Source organism: Podarcis vaucheri, assembly GCF_965113315.1.
Source record: "Podarcis vaucheri genome assembly, chromosome: 15".
NCBI lineage: Eukaryota > Metazoa > Chordata > Lepidosauria > Squamata > Lacertidae > Podarcis > Podarcis vaucheri.
The window spans coordinates 12426742-12438608 of record NC_138753.1 but is presented as its reverse complement, the minus strand read 5'-3'; the positions used below and the strand labels follow the sequence as shown (position 1 = coordinate 12438608).

At 39.2% G+C, this 11867-nt stretch overlaps 1 protein-coding gene across 3 annotated transcripts in view; it reads right to left on the bottom strand.

The window, feature by feature from the left end:
- Window positions 1–512: 512 nt before the first annotated feature.
- Window positions 513–11867, bottom strand: part of UBE2G1 (ubiquitin conjugating enzyme E2 G1) — a 30764-nt gene continuing 19409 nt past the window's right edge. For 2 of the 3 annotated variants that reach the window (XM_082201320.1, XM_082201319.1), the window contains exons 2-6: window positions 11636–11738; window positions 7244–7341; window positions 5698–5876; window positions 4301–4426; window positions 513–1590 (exon numbers count right to left, since the gene is read on the bottom strand). In XM_082201320.1, coding sequence (XP_082057446.1) covers window positions 4340–4426; window positions 5698–5876; window positions 7244–7341; window positions 11636–11738 — 467 coding nt within the window. In that variant the 3' untranslated portion in view covers window positions 513–1590; window positions 4301–4339. Of the gene's footprint in view, window positions 1591–2944; window positions 3038–4300; window positions 4427–5697; window positions 5877–7243; window positions 7342–11635; window positions 11739–11867 lie in introns of all 3 variants that reach the window. The other variant, XR_014214094.1, reaches the window with a different exon arrangement.

Sequence of the window (11867 nt, the reverse complement as noted above, 5' to 3'; positions counted from 1 at the left end):
CTGCTGGATGGGTGTCGACTGCAGAATCAGTGCTCCTCAGGCATGCTTTTTTTATAGTGTCCACACAAAGTTAGCATCAAAATACCAGCCCACATTTCCTTCCCCCATTTCCTCTCCCCAGGAAAAACCTGGTAAATAAAATAAACATGGTTGTCTATGACCTGTTTGCAAATTAATCCCCAGTCTGGAAACACCCTGAGTCTACAGTTGAATATTATACTTGTCCAACTTTGGCTTATGTGAACAGTTAATTTCCAAAGGAACAACCACTCAGTATTTCAACCAAAGCAAAATTAAATGCATTTTTTCTATCTTCTGCATTATCAGGTTACAGTCACTTTCCATGGAGGTTCACTGAACTCCTTAGAAGTCTGTTTCCAAGAATACGAGTCACCTTTTGATGAAGTCTCAAGCAGTTGTTGTCCATCGGCTACCAGCATCATCATGCTTAATGCTCTCTGAAAATGTGCTCTCATTTTTTATACTGCATAACAGCCAACTTGACACCAAGCTATTGGAAAAATTTATATTTTGGAAGAACTCACTACAGAAGGTGACAGAATTCCAAAATCAAGTTACATGAAAATATACATCGCAATTTGTCTTTATACATTAAGTGAGGAAAACCTGCAAGAGATCAAAAGGCAAAGAAATATAAAGAGGGGGGGAAGGAGGAAGAAGAGGGAAAGGGAAATAGCATTTGATAGCAAAACCAGAACTCACTTGAAAGCCTACAGCTCTGCATGCTTTTATTTATCCAACTTCAAACCAGGCAAGAAATCAAAAGAAAGCAGTTCATCCTATATTGGGCTAACATACTTAGCTGACCACTTCCAAAACAAATGCTCTCAACCCTTTTGGGAAAGATAACAGGCTCAAGGGTGCTCCACAGCTGTAAAATCTTATTGCTACATCCAAGCCAAGAGATGAGCACAGCTGGGTCATAATGCAAGGGAAGGAACTGCACCTCCTGATGACAATGCTCAAGTCATCATTAGAATCAAGTAATAGATCTGTGTTGTATTTATGTAATCTGAAAAAAGGTAAGGGGGAAGGGACAGCGTTACAAAGGTATTAAACTTTATTAAAGTGAGAGATTTTAATGAATCTTCAATGGCTGAAAAGAAAAAGTTAAAACAGAATTTTTAAATCCTAATTTGTTTTAGACTGACATGCTTCACGAGAAATTTTAAAGACTCATAGGGAAAACCGGGGGGTGGGGGGAGAAGAGAAAAATGGAAAACCTGCTAAAAATCTTTAGAATTTACACGATTCTTATTCTAACTACAAGACAGCATTATTTGGTACAATGTGTATTTGTGGATGTACATGAACAGTATATATTATCCGGATCATGTTGTGCTATGTACACATCTTTACAATTCTTCCTGAAGGTTAAAGCAGTTCCATTAGTTTTCAAAATGCGCAAATCCTTGTTGGCACTTGTTAGGCTCTTTGTCAGCATTAATAACTGGCATGTTTTATTGCAGCCCAGTTCCAGCCAGTGTCTGCCAACTTGGTATAAACAGAAGTCCAGCATTAGGTGGATAGAGTGCAGGAAAAACAGTGCCATGTTCCTTAATTGGAGACCTACAAAGGCAAGAACAAAGAACCATCAGCCAAACTAGATCTAGTCTTCATGGAATCATCAAATGACAGGCTGCAGCAGACCGAAAAAGAAAGTTCTCTGTAGCGAGTGCTTCCAAGATAGGCTGATATGAGAATTCTCAGTACCAGCATCTGAACTGCTGTTCAGAGCCCCAGTTAGGTTTGCTCTAGTGTTGCTTTCCGGAGGCCAGTCCTACAGGGAGCACACAACTAGAATACTAACACACTGAGCATCTTCTGTACTTAAGTATTTTACAGAGATTCAAATGAACTTTAACTGCCATTTCCTAAACTAAAAACTATGGTTTGATCTTCTGCAAGCCCCATTTAAAAAACAAACATGTTGAGGGGCACATCAAGTTGGCAGCATTGCCCTAGTGAAATACATCAGAATGTTCAAGTTACAAAAGACCTACACACATCACTGAAAAACCTGTGTTTTCAGTGAAGTTGTATTCAGCCACACATGTTTTTAGCCACTTCTGACAGGAACAGCTCACTCAAAAAGATAGCTCCATCTACCAAGTGAGTGTGTAGGAGAGTCTGTTCTTTACATCAGTGTCCTGTAGGTCCTACTTCCCATTATTCTCATTAAATAATTCTGTGAAACTTACAAATTTGTATACTTTGAGCAGGTTGTTGCCCAATTAAAGGCATCTTACTTATTTACAGCAAGAGCAATGGGAGATGAAGTATCAGGGCTTCAGGGCTCACTTGCTGAGACCAAGAACACTATAACCTTAGTTGTCAAACCAACTCAGCTACAATACTAGTAGGGTTTCTTTTTCCCGCAGCAGCTACCAAAATTAAGCATCCCAAAAACATCAATAGTAAGTGGGAGTAGCAGTACAATATACGGTGCCAAAATGGTAGTTTGGCAACTCAAACTGTCAGTGGCAATAACATGCCAGCTGCAGAGAGGAAATCTGCCTGCAGTAAAACATTCATTGCAGGCAAAAGTCACAAGCATTTATATGGCACATGCAGTAGTCCTCTACAATGTGCAATGGGTGGGATTGCTTTTTTGTACAGGCCACACAACTCAGCTAAGATATCCCTGCATTTGGAAGGCTTACTGCCCAATAAGTTTCTCACTGATTGCATAACTGAGAAGCAACCCCCAAACCCAAAATTAGAGATACGAGTGTCCCGTTAAGGCTGTACCCACATGACCACCCCATACCCAATGGAGTGTTTGAGGGAATCTTGAAAGGGGACTAACTCAGCATTTAATAAAGCCAAGTGCAAAGTTCAACCACTGGGGTGAGGGGCATATCTGCCAACACAGACAAGCAGAAGCCTAGTTACCAAAAACAGCTAGTTCTCATATACATACATCAAAAGCTGCATGTTTAGTTTTCAGCTGGCAACACCAAGATTCTTTGGAAATCATCAGTTGCAGGATTACCATCAGCAGTAACCACAAGTGCTACAGAGACACATACAAGCAACAGAGACTAATGTTTTACCAACTCTGGCACAAATTATTAAGCAAAACATGTTCCATTCATGCAGGATGGCTTAGCTTTGGAGTGTACTACTGGAGTTATATTAGGCAAATAGGCTTCTGCTGAAAAGCTGACATTTTCCAGACATGACTACTACTTTTTTTGCTGGGGGCAGGGATGGGATAAGAGTTATAACTTTACTTATAACCAGGTGTTGCATGGAGATATGAGTAGTGTCCAGTCCTGCTTAGTGTTCCCCACCTGTTCACCTAGCCCCCGACACCAGTACTTTGAGGAAACAAAAAGCTAGAAAGCTGCAATATTCTCGGGTTTTGTAAGTATCTCCAAGTACCTGGGCCAGTCTTTGACATTTATGTGTCTTTTAAAGAACTTCTGAAACAGGTACAGGCCCCAGGTTTGGGACCCAATACCTAAGCCATAGCGTCGTCTGTTCTGCTCCTTGTACACTTAGCCAGAGCTTGCGGAGCTGCAATTTTTTTTAATTCCACTCTTCCCTCCAAGGAAGGGAAGTGTGACAATACATGGCCCTCTCCCACACCGCCCCTTATTTCCACAGCACAGGAAGCAGGTTACCCCAGTAGCTTCTGCTGCTGAGCAGGGATTTAGACTGGGTTCGCACAGCGAACTATACCACTTGGGCTCTTGCTTGGATTTTTCAGGGACTGGGGCTATGGACAGTGTTCTATCACGTGTACCAAAACTCCAGTGCTGTATGCAATGTTTAAAACATGTTTGTTTAGCCAAGGCTATCCCGACGTGTAGAAGTTACATGTGTTTTATTTTCAGCCACAACTGGTTTTTATCACCTTTTGATTATTTTTCATACCTGTTTTTAATTGTTGTAAACTACTTAGAGGGTTCTCCCTCCATCAGTCAGTATATAAATTTTGTTTAAAGAAGAAATGGTGCTCTAATTTCAGTTTTAGGAGCCTTTTGTGACTAGAGTGGGAGAACTGTGGTGTGCGTGTGTAAAATGCAAAAATACTACAATATATAAATATAATAATCTGACCTGAACATTAAAGAACTATCTCCTAGCAATAAAGGAAAACAAAATCTTATCTGCTGAATAAATGCAGAAGAGAGAGAGAGAGGAAATACACACTTGCAGAACGTGAATACTTACCTCACTGCCTTGAGCATTCAACATGTAACAAACACTTTCTGGATTTTCCAATGCAAAATGGAATTTTCCATAATAATTTTTTTAAAACCCTACTTACCCTGAAAAAAAGTGAAGCTACTAGCTGCTGAATTAAGTGTCACTCAAAAGCAGTCTCTTGGCTTTTTCTTACACAGCGGGCAACTTTCCTTTTGAATTCTCCATTTCTATCTTCCCTCCATTCTTTCTGTAAATTAAAATCCAAATTTAAAATGATTCTTCAAGCCACCACAAGTAACTTCATTATTTTTTCAGCTCCTCTAAAATCCATGAAGAGTGCTATAAAGTACTTGGCAATAAAAGTAACCAACATTTGTAATTTAAATACGAAATTTCTGTCATTAAAATAAGAGTTTTAATTGGTAGCTTGATGGGTGGTGTCATAGCAAGTGCTATCTGGGATTCAGTTTTGTTTTTTAAAAGGAGAATTTTTCCATTGATCTTTGATTGACAGTATACAAGCCATCCATTCTGAAGCCTGAATCAGGGTTATATGTATTCTAAGCTAGAAGAATCAACATTCTGTGCCAAATCCTGCATCTTGAGTAAGTTACATCAGATCTGCGTAATCAATCATCCTGCTCTTTCCACTTATCAAGACATACCAGGATCAAAGCAGAATATTGAAAGCACAGTTCCTGAAACACTTCCTTCTATTTCAAGAATTCACAAGGCCACATGCTACATTTTCAAGTCCAATTTGGCAGTACCAGGAAAAACTCCAAACTCATGGACAATTAGATACCATATTCCATGCTTGTATAAGTTCAGTCAGAGGTTTAAAGATATGCTGCTCTTTCTGAGACAAAGAACCTAAACAGAAGTGATACTCCACTATATGCAGTGGTGTATCAATCAAGTAGGAACTCTTCTCAACCTGAGCACACAAGATGAGCAGGAAAGGGCAGGTACATATAAATAACCAACTGGACAACTATCATGTAATACATGAGGCCCGGCCATATCCCGAAAATTTCGCAACCAGAGGACCGCTACTGCACACACGCATGGCGCTGCAGAGTGCTTCTGCACATGCGCAAAGCGCGCAGAGTGTTTCTGCGCGAGCGGCAAACCCACTTCTGGGTTTGCCACGGCCGTAACCCAAAGATTCCGTAACCTGGAGGTTACGCAACACAAGGTACCACTGTATTTATTACATACATGCCTGTTATTGAGGGGAAGCTTGTTCACACAGTTAAGAAAAAAAGATTACAAATATGGCTGCTTATTTAAAAAAATCCAGAGATGCTGGTCACCTCTGAATATGGACAGCAAAATAGGGAGAGACTCCTATTACACTTGAAATTATACCATGACCACATTACATTTGTTCAACTCCTGTCCCTTTTATTACTAAAAAGTCATCTTAAGGGGATAAAGCTGCGTGCCGTGAAACCATTCCATGGTATTTCAACAGTAATGCTGGGAAGAGATTTATTTACAAGCTGCAAGTCATACCGCTGCATCAACGTTAGCAGGAGAGTCACCGTTGGGATCTGCCAGCATAGAAATTACACTAATCATTATGGTTTCCACAGTATGGATGGGAAGCCAGCGTTCTTCAGGTTTCTCATAGCCATATTTGTCTTCACCAGGTTCATGAAGGATGGAAATACAGACATCACCATTTTTATCAACTACCAAGAAGAAGAAAAATAGAATTTCAGAGCCATAACATTGTAGCAGAAATCCTGTCTTCAGATAACAGTGAAAAACAAAGTAGTGAGGCTGCTGGAGAGTTTTTTGTCTCTGCTATGGCCATCAATTCCACCCAAGGATAACATTAATAGGAATATTTGTCAGAAACATGGAGTACATGGAGTACAAGTGTTAATATAGTGAGCAAGATTCAGTCAACTGACAATAGGATTCACAACTAGTTAATATATAGAATTTGCTGCCCAAAGATGTGGTGATGCATGTTAGATAGGGGAGGATAAACCTATCAATGGTTATCAATGATGTTCATGCCCTGTTTGTGGAAGCATCTGTCTGGCTCTTGGGAAGGCAAGTTGAAACAGATGGACCTTTGGTCCAATCCAGTAGGGCTCTGCTTACATTCACAATATATGGATCCACCAGCTACCCTGGAAATTGCAATTCACCACTGCTAATTATCTTTATTTTCAAAATACACCAGTAGAAGTATGCCGTTAGTTGACTATAGCAACTGCTGTGTAATCCAGTACACAATTATTTTCATTTAAAAAATGGAGAACAGAGGCTAATACCAAAACAGGTCCAAGTGAAGGAGACCCTATTCACTGTTTCACAGTGTGCAGATGTACATCTTACAGTGGAGAGGAAAACAGCTTTCTGCATTGTGGCATCTATCTTGTGGGATGATCTCAAAGTTTCCACTGAAAATTGAAAATGGACTCAAGGCATTTGTCTGACCATAAATACTGGCTCCTGGCTTCTGTGGCTGACATTTTAACCTGGTTTTATTTAGTTGTTTTGTTTGTGGATCACTTTGGAATTTCTTTTCAAAATGAAAGGCATAAAATATGAATTATTTTAATAAATGATAGCTAAATAATCCAAGGAAACTAAGTTATCCAGAGTCAGATGAGGCTTAAAATTCCAGTTTCCACATTTCAAATTTAAAATACTACCTAATTTTGTATATTAGACTGTATGCAAGCAGTGTACTGAGAGCCTAATCACCCAACTGTCACATGGATGATACCTAACCAATATTTTAATAATTTTATTGCTGCATTTATATCCCACATTTCCTCCAAGGAGCTAAAGGTGTTATGCATGTATTTCACAACAATCTTGAGCGGTAGTTTATGTTGTATATCACCCGTGGCCAATATATCATACCTACAGTTAAAGGAAAGACACAGAAACCAGCCAAAATATTTTTTCCTGAACCCAAATATTTACATTCCTTCCTAATAATTTCCCATTATCCAAAATTGGGGCTCTCAACTTCGTTCATATTCATTCCAGATGCAAGACAGAACACCACACTTTACACATGACATCAGCGTCTTACCATTTGGATGCCATATTTCTGTGATAAACTTCATTTTTGGCGGCCTGAGTGGATAGTCCTTTGGGAAAGTAAGGTGAGCTTTGAAGACGCCGCCTTCACTGAAAAAAGAAAAGAAAAGGAGAATTTTCAGTCACTGCATTTAGAAGTTTCAAGTGATTTACCGTAAGTTCACCATTGCTTTGAATTTAAGCAGTCATCAGATCCTTGTACAACACTTTGGAGCATTACTAGGAATGATTATTTATTAAATGGCAGAGCGAGACGTATATTTCCCCAAGTAATGCCTATTCTGGGGCTTCAGCATCAATTTCCCAGAATACATCTCAGGATTATTCTTTATTCCAGGGGTTCTCAAACTTTCTACACCCAAAATTCACTTGAGACAACTGAAAAATTCTGAGGCTCACCAGTCAGAAAATGGTGGTGGTGCATCAGAGCCTGTCATAAAATGGTTGCAGATGAAGGCAGAATTCCATATCAGTTGGCAATTACCAATATCTAATCAAACTCTGGAAATTTCTCATTTCTTTGCCACACTGTTTTCCTTGGGGCAAGGAGTCCTAAAGCTCACCCTTTCCTCAAGCCAAGAATGGGCATTTGCTCTGGAGGTATTGTGACTCACTCTCCTCATTTTAGGGAGAATCTGCTGAACCACAGTATTATGTGAAGACTCTCTTTCATCTTTTCCCCAACCTCTATGCACTTGCCATTCAAAAGTAATTTTTGTATAATTTTATTTATTTTCAAGAATAATATCTAGGTACAGAATAATAAAAATGTCTTCAGCGGTACAGATATTTGCCATTTTTGAGACAGTAAAGGTTATTGCAAAAGTTGATGATTGCAATACGACAAGTAACATAGAACAAATAATTATTTCGCCCAGATAAAAATTCTTTTTTGTTGTTAGCAATCTACACACCGTGCATCCTCCAGAATAAAACTTCAGCAGAACCTCAAAAGTATTTTTTTACCCATGTCCTGTAACTACTTCTTCCAGTCTATCACATTCAACCTGTACTTTACTCTACCTCCTGCCCCCCAAAAAACCCTACTTCGGGTTTCTTACATCTGTCCTCCATGGTCATTTCACATTCACTACTTCCTTCTACAACAACTTTCTTTTCTATTCCCAGTTTTTATTTATTTATTTATTTATAACCAAAAATACCCCTTTATCTCACTTTCTAATTTCTTTGAGCACCTCACATGGCCCTTTCCCCTCAGAATAGGGATACCTTCCTACACCCACTTCTCTGTAGTCCAGCCACTTTTACTCAGCATCACTGATGCCGGCAGAATCACTGAAGCCGGCACTGGTCGAACCAAAAGGCTATGGCATGGCTATGGAGCAAGGTAGGCAAGCAAGGAGGCACTGTGCAGTCTGTGGCCCACCTGAAAGTAGCTCAAGGCCAATGTTGGGGCCCAACCCACTATTTGAGGAAAAACTTATTTAATCAATTCCTTAAACTTCTTTCTACTTCTCTTTAGTGAATGGCTCAATGGGTCAAGTCTACAATTTCAAGAGGAAGTACTAGAGAACCATAATGCATTTAGCCTAGGGTTTGCTAGTTTAAAAATCAGACTTAAGTTTCATGTGTGGCAAAGCCAACTGAAGTAAGTCTCACTGATTTTTAAATGGGATTCGTTTACAAGTACACATGCTTAAGCTTAGGCCTTAAGTTTATCTGCCTACATTTTGCTCAGTGTTACATGCAAACAGTATAACTTAAAGAAAGTGACACTCCAATCTACATGTACAAAGAGTAAAGCCTTTCATATGAACATTGTATGGGTTTTACAGATTGCTATGTATTGCCTTTTCTGCTTTCCCCCTTCACTGTACTGACGAGGTGGTACTCAAACCACTAGTCCAACTAATGTGTTGGTAATCACAAGTAGATCATGGTCTGGGTGGTACTGTGCCATGTTAGCTTTAAAGAAACACTGACAGAGGAAAAGTAAACACAGTTCACCAATGCGCCAATAGAAGTAAGACCTATCTTTACTTGCCGTACATGAACTAGCTACATATAATAGATTACAGAAATTATATGCTAACACTGCTATATGGTAAGTCTATAATGAACTCTTAAATCTACCTGAATGTAACAATATTTTCTTTATATGAGCCCTATCAATTGAAAAGGCAAATTTTTAAAATGATTATTCATAACCCTCAGCTATTTGTTCTACTTTGCTCTTTTGTTGTTAGGGGTATGTTGGCATTAACAAAGCACAACAACAATAATAAAAAGATTGGGATGGGGTAGAAAGAAGGGAGGAGCACGTCTACAGTACAACTCTATCCCCTGCCTCCCACCTGTCCCAATCTTTGGAATTGTAGTTTAGCTAAAGCACAATAAATTCTGATAGATATCCCTAAGGTAGAAGAGGAAAAGCAGAGAGAGAAGGGGACATGTATATTTAGTTACACTGGAACCCATATTGTAGGTATGGATTTGAACACCCACTAGAACAGAAGACATCTGAACACCTTAAGACCATAAGCAGATTGAAACTTTCACTAAAGGGAAATAAAAAGAAGCTTTCAGGTTTCTGTGGGTACAGGACTGGCAAACATTTGTTCCAAAGTAAGTGTTGCAGATCCACATACACGTTTCACCATCATATCTATTTAATGAATAAGCCAGCTTGTTGGCTCTGTGCCTAAAATGGCGTTTTGTATGAGGCAAGTGTTAACACTAGGACAGATGCCTGAACTTGAACATATTAAATAGGAATAGTGGTAAGACATGCAGTTTCACATAATCAATGCCATTTGCAGCTAGCACCTGTTCAAGAAAGTAGCCTTGTTTTTCTGGCTCTCTTTTACATCAGGAGCACGACTAGAGAAATATTTTAATTTCCTAGGCAACAGTATCACACTTCTTTCTAGGTGCCCATGCTACCAGACACCAGATATTTTTCCAGGCCTTGCCATTTGTATACCCAGCATTTATTCCAATTAATATGCCAACAAGCAGAAAGAGATTCATCTGCCACCTTCTATTTCACAAATGGCCATAAGCACATAATTCCTCATAATTTTTCCTTGAGAAGTTACATTTAAAGCTTTATGGCCCTGTTTTTGAAGCCAAAGACAGAACAAAGACCACCCTAAGCAAACCAAATTATTCAGATCAGAGCATACAATATGGTCCCCAAGTTCCTCAGGAGGGGGTGTATTTTGCTGGTTGCACCACCACCTACTCTGCATGGAAAAATGTGTATTTATGATGTTCCACGTTCCTTCCATGAACTCAAGTGAATGGCAAGGGTAGTCAGTGTGATGCCCACCAAGCAGTCTCCCATCAAGCACTGGCCAGACCCAATACCTGTTTAGCTTTAGAAAAGTTGCTGCATCATATGCCTTAAGGTCCTAGGGATGTCTCTCAGCAATTTACACATAGAGTTGAGTGTAAATGATGCAAGCTTCAGTGTTTCCTGCCTCCAAACAGTAGGAGGAGCACAACCCACTTGCCCTGTCAAACAACTCTTGACTCCAGTGTAGCACAAGTAGATACTCTCAAATAATCAGCAGAGATCATCATCTTGCAATGGAAGTCCCCAAGCCTCATACATCGTGGTGCATGTCATTCTTGCAAACTGACAGTGCAATCCTAGGCATGTTTACTCAGAAGTAAATCCCACTGTGCTCAACACAGCTTATTTCGTAATAAGTGTGTTTAAAGATTGCCACCTCAATCTGCCTTATGATGCCTTAGGTACCTCCACCTGAGGAATATGGTAATGGCAATTGTCTTCTATACAAGACCCAAAATTAGAATAATATTATGTTAGCCAGCTGCCATGCTATTGTTGTTGTCAAGACCTTTTTTCTGGTCCTGAGCTTTGCTTATTGGTGCTAGCTGGATACTCAAGTGTTTCGTTTTGGGAAAATGTCTGTTTTATATGTGTACACTTTAGTTCAAGTGATAAAAGAAGATAATTTATTTAGGTCTCAAACTTCATGAACCAAAAAAAAGAGAAAAGCTTGCCCTGTTCAAAACATTTATCCTTCACTCCCTCCAAAGTCTTAAGGGGAAGCTTGTATCTAGGTCTTGCTATAGTTTTGCTTTCAGTCAGTTATTCATAGTGCAAGTCTATCCTTGTGCCCTGCAGGGAGACAGAATATTATCTACATGGAGACTGAAACAAGTAGCTAGTTTTACTTCTTACAAACACAATATTACAAGTTATCCCTATTAGATTTAGGATAGAATTACTGTAACCCAGGATAATTCAGACTTCAAATACATACATTTTATACCACTATTTAATTCCCCGCTCCATATCAAATCAGTCTTGAGAGGGCAGAAGAAGCTAGTTATCAAAATATTAGATGCTTAAGCAAGCAGGTATTTTAGTTAAACAGCTAGGGATACTTACTACAGTGTATCTGGTGGACCAATAATAAGAACTTCCCATCGATATAGATCATTGTCATCTATTAAACCTGCTGAAAATCCTTCCACTGGGTTTTTGTTGAGCTCTGTTCAAAAAAGAAAAAATATATATACTGTTATAGAAGAGGTAACATTTACATATGTCTTGTGCTTCATTTGTAACAAGCAAACAAATAACTATCAGAGCTTATCCAAGTGCTCTTTAAGTTAGAACT